Genomic DNA, 9688 nt, shown 5'->3' on the forward strand with positions numbered 1-9688 from the left:
GATCCAGAGTTTATTAAAATAATGATCTATCTTTACTGGAATTAAAGTAATGCCTTAGTACATTGGTAAAACATTTCAGTTTTGTAAAATAAAGCAAGAATGTTAACTATGTAAAATAACCCCAAAACCCTCCCCTTTTGTAGAAAACCATGAGCTGTTTTCCAAGAGCTTCATCTCCATGGAAGTGCCTGTCATGGTAGTAAATGGCAAAGATGATATGCATGATGTTGAAGATGAGCTTGCTAAGCGAGTGAGTAGGTTAACTACAAGCACGACCATAGAAAACATCGAGATTACCATTAAGTCTCCAGAAAAAATTGAAGAAGTCCTGTCACCTGAAGGCTCACCTTCAAAATCACCATCCAAGAAAAAGAAGAAGTTCCGCACTCCTTCTTTTCTGAAGAAAAACAAGAAAAAGGAGAAAGTTGAAGCCTAAATAAAGTCTTTTTATAATTATTATTATTACAATGTGACATTGCACATTTCAATACCACATTTGAGTTGAGATTAATATGCAGTGGTAGATCAGATTGGGGGTATGTAGCAAACTGGACTTTAAGAACTGGAAAGAGGTTTTACTAAAAGAAAAACATATTATGAAAAAAACTTTCATCTCTCATTTTATATATCCAAAAAATGACTTTGAATTTTTAAACAATTGCTAGTTTTAATTAACTCTGCCCTCATGAAGTACATTATAGTCACCACAAACAGATATCTGTCTGAATTACTTCAGGCCTTCTCCACAGTATCTGTTGGAAAGAAATTGCCAGTGAACAAGTGAGAATTTTTATTTCTCAACATCTGTTTCACTTGGTAATCAGATTATAATTTTTTATCATAATTTTTGACTGTATCTTTTGAGTCCCCATTGTTTTAATGGGCATTAACAGAATGCTTTAAAAGCTTCTCAGACAAGAATCTATAGCATTAGTATACACTGGCACATAATTTTTTTAAAAGTTTTAAAAAAAGATTCATTTGGAATTTTATTCACAGTATAAAATTTCCTCACCTGAAGTAAACTTGTTTGCCAAAAAAAGCCGTTTTAGTAAACTATAATTTTTGAAAACTTCCTTTTTTTATTAGTTTAGAAAGCCCCTTATTTTTCAACAAAGGGGATTTTGTACACATAACATGGGTTATTTAGTTTAACTCTGGCAAAAACAATTTTTGTATGTTAAGATGTTTGTATACCATTCAGTATAAAAGTGTCCTAAGCATATTAGCCAATCATTTAACAGTAGAGCATATTTAAGTCTGCTTGGTACTGAGTATACTTAAATATAATTCAAGAATCCAGGGACTTGGTATCAAAAGGGGATTAGAGCATATAAAGGTACATCTAGATTCATATTTGAATCTTATACTTTATTTTTCTTAGTATTGCTAATGAATAAAGAAAATCTCATAAGGTAACCAAATGAAAAAGAATGAAAGGGAAAGTGAAAAGGGAACAAAAGGTGGAATGTGAAAAGAAGAATCTAGTTTGATAACAACTCATATGCACAATATAGTGTGATTTATTCGAAACATGTCCCAAATTTCTAAAATTCTGTTTTTCTGCCAGAATCAATGACTTTCTTGGTTGATATTTGCATTTTAAAAGGGTCATTTCCTTCTAACTTGTGTTATCTTTAGAGGGCAGCACTAGAAGAAATTAGTGGGTCTAATCCTACCAATGAGAAAAAACTACCACTTCTTCATTTTTACAGATTTTAAAAAAGAATCTTCTCAGTTAATTTTCTCTCTAATGTAAAAACAAATTTAAACCTAGGCATAATATAGGCTTTTCCCTCTTCACCCAAGTGATGTCATAAATCAATGTAAAATCAATAATCCAAAATGATCCATGGGTAAAAATAACCCAGAGCGTTTCTGGAGGGCGAGCTGGCATGCAACAGTGACACTGATTACAGTGTGTCCTGGGGCTGGTTCTGTTGGACCGTGTGTATGATCATGCAGAGCTGAAACAGAGCCTGGAAATGTCATTCTAGATCTCAAACTAACTACTGGAATTAGTGTTTTAATCTCTTAGTGGAAACTTTCAGTTGCTTAACTCTGTATTTGAGGATTTTTTTTTTTTTTTACGTTCTACATCATTTATGTTGTATTACAATGTATGTAGAAACAGTAACCTGTGAACTATGCTTTTCCATAACTTTTTAAAAATATATATATCTAAATGAATGCAATGTGCATAAATATTTTTTAAACGCAACAGTGAACTATTGCACCTTTTGCTAATGCCTCTATTTACTTGCTTTGGCATAAAGAATGAGCCAATGAACCTCTGTGTCCTGTGGAAAAATGTATAAATGTTATCTGATATTGCTCTTAGATGTAATGCTAATTAATGTTAAATCACAAATAAACAGTATTTTAAATATATGGCTTTGGTATCATGAGGTTTCCGTTCAGGGATGGGTACTTAGTCTATCACTTTGTGGTCTGTTGAGTTTTACACTTCAGTGAAACTTTGCCCTAAGTAAGAAGAACTCCTGAATAAGGAATGTCCTGATAAATATATTTTCAAATTAGTTGAAAATTATATATATATGTATGTGTGATATATATATATATAAACTTGTTTCAGCTCATACTGGAGGAGATATTCCCGAAGAGACCTATTTTTTATCTTACTAAAGTATAGTGGCCTTAGGGTTCCTGTAGTTTCGATTCTGTTTAGATCTATCAGTGTAGAAAATAGATTTTACAGGACATTTCCCCTCTTTTTGTTTTACGAATAGCAATGTAACAGTAAAGAAAATAGCAGAAAGAATAAACAATAGTTCACAGTGTCACCACATTAGCATTTTTAAGACTTTTATTCCCTTCCAGCTCTTGTCCAGTTATATTATGTATCTTCTGTATATTAATAATCATGGTGTGAGTCATTGAAACCATCCCAGAAGATTTTCAAGCTAAGTCCCTCACACGAATAATTTATTGTGATTATTTTTCCACTTTGTCCTAAAACTAGAGTAGAAGAGGAAGAAACCATGTTAATTGGGGGTTCTGGTTAATCAAAGTTTTTGCTATAATTATCCATTATAAAAATGAATGGTTTGGGCAAAGAAGAATAGATTCATAGTCTTGGGCATATTTAAGTATTACCTTGGCTTGTAAATAAACCTGTGGTGAGAAATTGCTGTTTTAGAAAATGCTCATTTCAAAATTCCCTTTCATAAAGCAACAAAGACGATTATCTTCAGTTCTACCTAAGAATCAATACAGCACGAAAGGTAGTTGCCTTTGCCTTTCCTCGGTTAATCAGCATTTTTCAGCCGGAATAGAGAAATAGAATTGAATGGATAAAATTGTGACAGCATTGGTTTCTCTTAACATTAGATTTAAAAAAAAAAAAAACATAGAAAACACATAAAGGCAGACTGGTTATTTTTTAAACTCAAGGCCGATGTATACCCATATTCAAGTTGCAATCTTGGCCAAACTGGGATTTTAAAAAGAACAATCTTCTCTGTGGCCACTAGAGGGTGCAATAGACCTAACAATCCAACGTTTCCAGTCGCTGCACACAACTTCCCCCTTTCTTAGTCCGTGAGCACCATGTTGTGAAATACTCAGAACTTGGAAGAGAAGACATTTCCTTTGTTGTTTATAATTCTCCTCACTGGCCTGTTCTCGACTTTGTTGTCTTAGCAGGTCCCACTACAGATGTCACCTGCAGTGACTTCATGCCCGTGGAGAACACATTGAGAATTTTTGAGGTGTGGTCTCAGAAAGAAGCTGTGATAGGAAGTCACTCCTCAGAGGAGTTTGCATGCCTGTGAGTGGTGATATAATGCCTCCAGCAATAATTGACTTTTTTTTGACTGAGCTAATTGATAATACCTATCTCTTTCTTTGATGCCTTCTGTGTGCCAAAGATTATGCTGAGTACTTTTCATATATTACCTCATTTGGCCTTCCCAGCATCCCAGCAGAGTAGATGATATAATATTATCCCCGTTTTGGAGATAATGAAACTAAGGCTTGTAGAAGATGAAAAGGAGGTGGTAGAATTTCACCCATAGAGATTCAGACTTCTAAAATTACTAGTGCCATCTGTGTGCCCTACCCAATGTGGCTCCAGTGTACGTTTTTGTGGTTTTATAGAGGGAGGCAGTTCCCTTAGTTTGGACTGTAAGTCCAGCCGTGGTGAACTCATGCTGTGATAATAAGTAGATTTGGTATAAAACTTTGACTTTTGAGTTGGAAGGACCTTTTCCCCCCAAAACATCACCCCAAGAATGAAGAAATTGATGAATACCTGAAAAACAAGAATGACCTGTGGTGTTAGCATCCTTTAGGGTAAAGAACCAGCTCTTGAATCTTCACCATGACACCTGGAAGACAAGGTATCTATACCTTTGCTGAAGATGCAACAAAGACTTGGGAAGAAGCCCTTCATCTTTTTTTTTTTTTTTTTCCTTTTTGATTTCCAACATTGGAAGCAGGAAAGACATTCTAAGGAAAGTGTTTTAAAAACCTGAAAAGATGGCTCAGTCTAGTTATAAAAGTTATCTTAAAGATCAGAAATAATACTGTACCTACTTATAATTTTATTTAAATGAATGTAATTAGAAATGGTATTTCTTTGAGAAAAGCCTAATGTATATACTGGAAGTCAGAACAAGCATAAGCCTTTTGGGGAACTTTTGATAGAAAAAGACTGAATTTGCAAACTTGTTTTCAAGGGGTTTATTTCTAAGATATGACCAGTAGGGGGCAATGCTGAGCCCAAGTCCAAATTTAGTTTTTAGTTAATTGAGAGAACTTCAAAATGTCTTTGAGCTTGGATTTAGAACTCTGTTTTGATTACACATTACTAGGTGCAGTCTTAAGTTGAGGAAAGTTTATAAATACCACATTAGTTCATTTGCTTCTTACGGCTAAGTTACTTTGATCTGACTTAACGAAGAATCTATCCTTCAGAGAGGTTATGTTTGCCTAACATACAGCTCATGGGGCTAAGCCAGGAGTCAAGCAAAGGTCTTCAAAGTCTGCAATTTGTGCTTTCCCACTATACCACACTTTCCCTTGGAAACCATTGGATCATAACCTAGGAAAAGGTAAATATACATTTTCTAAGATTCCCTGCAAATTGATGTTTAGAACTTTATTATGGGACTGGTTTAGAGAAACGCATTGCGAGACCAAGCCTGTATATTATTTATCAATAATTGTTCTTCCTAAAATTTTAAGTTGTCAGATGCTCTGAGTCTTTTGAGTATTTTCTCAAGATAATCAAGATGCTGATTTTTTCATTTTATTTTTTAATTGACAAATAATGTACATATTCATGGAATACCTAGTTGTGTTTCAGTACATATAAGGATGCTGACTACTGTTGGAATCTACAGTTTAAATGCCATTTATACCTTAACTGAAAAATTGGAACATTTGATATTTCTTATGTAACAAAAAGTTGTGTGTTCTATCTAGCAAAAAAATGGAGATGGATATATATCCAGTCCACAATTATTTCTTTTTATTTAACAAGTTTAATAATGAGAATACATGACCTGATTTTCATGTCATAGTAAAACAGGCCCTTTGGGGAGAGGACGTGGATTTCTCTGCTGAACAGCCATTCTTTATATTTGTCCCAGGGCTTCCAATATGATGATACCATTTCCTCATGTTACCATCATTCCAGTGTTCTCTGAACCACTAGTTGCCATCTCCAAACATTCATCTATCCAAGATTCATAAAGAAATCAAATCCCCAAATTATTCCTTGGACATGTCTGCCACCATTTAATTTGAATGATAACTTCTTGACTGTAAGTTTTGTTGCAACTGGGGAGGGTGAGCCTTGCTCACTGTGTCTACTAGGTGGGCTCAGAGATGCCTGGAAACTGAATTTGCAGCCTCCCTCCCACGCCCTCACGCTCGTAGGCCCGGCCCACAATTATTTTTAAGGCCTATATAATTTCTGGTTGGGTCAGTCTCGATACTTGAAGCTGTGGTGATTAAGCCAGAGCTTTCGTTTCTAGATTTTATTCCTCTACAAACTACCTTTAGATTTTGTCATTCTCCAGGGCCAGCCTTGACTTTGCTTATGATGGTAAGAAAATCCCTTGTTTTCAGTTCCAGGTAACTCCTATCGCTAGGCAAAATACTAGTTCCTTGCTAAACTCCATGCCCTTACAACCAGTAGTGTTGATTTTATTAATCTAATTTGGATGTGCACTAGTGAATATTAAATTTCCAAGAAATCATTCTAAGATTTTTAAAATGTCTTTTAAAGGGCAAATAAAAATATGTAGTGCAAACTAGTAGCACCAGATGAAAGGACTTGTAGACAACATTTTTCTTCATTGTCTGTCTATTTATATCAGACTGCATCCCTCAAAAAGCTAGTAAATATATGAGCCCTGTAGAAAGCCCACTTTGGAGTGTTAACTAATTGGACTTCTTGCACCAAATAATATCCTTTCAGGTTGATACTTAGACCTGAACTTTAAAAGAAAAAGAAAAAAACTTGGATTTTCCAAAGCATTGTAACAGATATCCTGACAGATGGGGATGGGAATAAGGAAGTGGTACAGTTATAAAATGCAGTCGTTAAGAGGTAGACTCTTCTGTGGAGTTCCCCCTGGTACTCTGGACTTAAATTTTCTGTTTCGAAAAGAAAGTAGTGACAATCCCAGCCTGGGCCTGGAGCTACAGTGCTGCTAGACCCATTCTGATGGTTCACCAGTTAAGTGTTCCGTCCTTAGTTAAAGTAAGGGCATTTTCTTTCATAGACGATCAGAATCTAAACTAATTGTTTCTTCCAAAAGCAGGAGTTTCTGAAGATTCTCACTGAGCAGGAGCTGGGGAGGAAGTAGTTGCTGTGCTCTATAACTCACCCCCTTCCTGTTGAGTAATGCTAGGGGTTGGATTTCAGTGGTGACTGCTTTGATAGACTTTGACTTCAGCGTAGATGACCTCCTCAGTTTTATGAGAGAACACGTAGATACAGCCAACTTGTTGGCAAGCACAGGCAAACTCTTCCGAAGGTGTTTACTGGACTAACAAGTTAAGGTTAAACATTACTTCCCACTTGATTTCTATTTTGGAAACGCAGGCTTCAATTGTTTCAGCTGAAATAAAGGTCATCTGAGGCAAGTAAGACAACCAAGAATGTATCCCAAATATTATCTACTGGTCCACAGTGGGGGGTGGAGGGCGGGGTGAGGTTTCCACTGCACCCGGATGTTTGGGCGTGTTAAGTCTTTTAAATTATTTAGTTTAAAAGATACTGTGTGGTGATTGAGATGTTTTGTTCTTAAAATATTTTGAGTTTTATACTTTAGAAGCATATATATGACATTTCGTGTATGGGTATGGTCTCGTGCCTCCATTTTGACCTTTAGGTTAATGTTGAGCAAGAGTCCACGTACATATGTACTTGCCAAAGTCAAGCTGAGCATGGCTTAATTAACTGCAGAGAAACAGGGCAGACTGGGTGGGGCGAGCTCTGGAATTCTACCCACTCACTGGGCAAAGTCAGCCACCGGGGGAGCAGCTCGAGCTGGGGCCTCGCAGGAGTCCAGCCTGGCGGGTGAAACGTGGGACCTGGAGGACGTGGCAGTCACCAGAGGCACAGTCTGGTACAGGGGTCTGCATCGGGGCAGAGCACGTCCTACCCAGGCCTCTGGGGCAAGACAGCGGGACTGCAGAAGTCCCGTCGCACGTGTCGGAGCCCCAGCCACAGGCTAAGCCTCAAGAGCAGCACTTCCTCCCCTTCCTGTGGGGTAATGGCGAGATCAAGGCAGGACCTCAGACTCCAGGGGCCCGGGGCTGGTTAGCAGTTCAAGACAGGAACTCGGATGTAAGGAGAATGACAGATGGGGATCCTGTTATCGGAGCTGAAGTTCACAGTACTGCTCGGAATCCCAGGGACCAGGCAGTGCTTAGAGCCCAGACAAGGTCACGACCGGCCTGTTGGCAGGCTTGGCTCCATGCTGAGTGAACCCCAGAACCGGGAGCTAGGGCTGCCTCAGTTCCTCCGGCCTCATTCGGTTAGTCCTGGACACCACAGCCAGGTGGGCTGGTCACGTGGCCCTAGCTGTTGGGGAGAGGCACGCTGCAGACAGGGGAAGGGACCTGACGTGGCTCTCACCGTGGAAGCAGCCGTGTGATGACAAGACGTGGCCATGTAAGAGTGCCGCGGGACAGCGGGAATGGGTTATTCACGTTTTACACCCAGCCCTGTCTAGGACTACCTAGAAGGGCCAAGTGCTACCGAAATTCTAGTTGTGAGGTTGGCCCTGTATTCCTTGCAAACGAATTTTCCCTATCTGGGGCAGCTTTACCATAGAAAAATGTAGCTCTAATGATGGTCCTGCCCCACCCCCACCCCTTTCTGGGTGTTTCTATAAGATGCTCCCCGAGAGCACAACTTGGATAGGAGGGACTCAGAGAGGGTGGGCTGTGTTTCCTCCTCCTGTAAGAAATGAGGCTATGACTTTTATACCAGTGAAACAGCCTTGGTTCCAGATAGCTCGTCCCCCATAACCCTCTGCTTGTGGCAATAGCCTTTGGCCACCGAGTCAGAGGCTTCTCTGAGTTGTCTTGTCACTCTCGTCCAAATAATGACCTCTCAGTTCACTCCTCCAGCCCGCTGCTAGGAAGAATGGCTTCCTTGGGACCGGACCTGTAGGAGCTCGGATCTCTTATCATCTGGGGCACCAGGAACACGCTGTACTCCAGACTCCCACGTTGTCCGTAAAGCACCCAACCCTGCCCCTTGGCACGCAGGGCCTCTTTCCCACTTACCTGCCCTAACCTGGGTGCCCTGCAGAAGGCTGAGCCCTCCCAGGGGCCTTCCTAGCTCTCCAGGCACCTTCTCCGTCTGGCCCGACTGCTGGAGGATGTTTCCTTTCCTCAAAATAACCTCTTCCTTTCCCAAACTCCAATAGCACTTTAGGATCATACTTAGACTGTCTTAAATTAACATTATTGATTATGTATCTGTCTCCCCTACAAGACTGTGAGCTCTGGGAAAGCAGGGACTGTCCCTTGTTCATCCTTTTTGTCCTTCACCATGCTTGGCCAAAAATAGATTCTGCATTTTTGTTGCTCATGATGGACAATGCTGTTCACGTTGATGACATGTTACTAATAACATGTACATGGCAAAAAGATGTTCTTATATATCTTAAGTAGTGCAAGTCAGGAAGTGGCTTAGGGTGAGAATTCTACCTGGAGCCATTAGTCTGATCTGTAAGGCAAATAATAGCCACCATTTATAAGTGCTGACGCATGTAGGCATTGTACTACATGCTCTCATTACATTATCTCATTTAACCCTCGCTCCTGCACTATAGGGCTATTTTCACTGAGGGGAAACAGGTTTAGAGAGAGAGCTAAGGGACTTACCTCATTTCACCACCCAGGAAGCAGTAGATCCAGGATTCACACTCTTAGGTCTGTTTCTCACTGTTACCCAGGTTATTCACGGAATGCAGCCTTCTCTCCAGCTGGTGGGGAAATCAGGTATTAGAACTTGCAGCAACGTCAGAGAAGCCTTCCCCAACCTGTCTCTCTCATGGCTAGAGTGGCCTCTAGGTGAGAAAGAGTTTACCCCAGGGCAAATTGCCTGGGCAGCCCGCTGGCATTCACTGATTCAGAGGAGAAAGGGGCTTCCTGAGCAAGCGTACAATGCAGTTTGGGTTAGGTAGCCAAGGACAAG

At 39.6% G+C, this 9688-nt stretch overlaps 1 protein-coding gene and 1 pseudogene across 6 annotated transcripts in view; one reads left to right on the forward strand and one right to left on the reverse strand.

Moving 5' to 3' along the window:
- The window catches only part of ADD3 (adducin 3), a 125277-nt gene extending 122886 nt beyond the window's left edge, over positions 1-2391 (forward strand). For all 6 annotated transcript variants that reach the window (XM_069461130.1, XM_069461133.1, XM_069461131.1 and 3 more), the window contains one exon: positions 144-2391. In XM_069461130.1, coding sequence (XP_069317231.1) covers positions 144-436 — 293 coding nt within the window. In that variant the 3' untranslated portion in view covers positions 437-2391. The remainder of the gene's footprint in view (positions 1-143) is intronic.
- A 3209-nt stretch (positions 2392-5600) lies between these two features.
- On the reverse strand, positions 5601-7620 carry LOC138376150 (small nuclear ribonucleoprotein G pseudogene; annotated as a pseudogene).
- Positions 7621-9688: the final 2068 nt, after the last annotated feature.

Source organism: Eulemur rufifrons, chromosome 28 (assembly GCF_041146395.1).
Source record: "Eulemur rufifrons isolate Redbay chromosome 28, OSU_ERuf_1, whole genome shotgun sequence".
Lineage (NCBI taxonomy): Eukaryota > Metazoa > Chordata > Mammalia > Primates > Lemuridae > Eulemur > Eulemur rufifrons.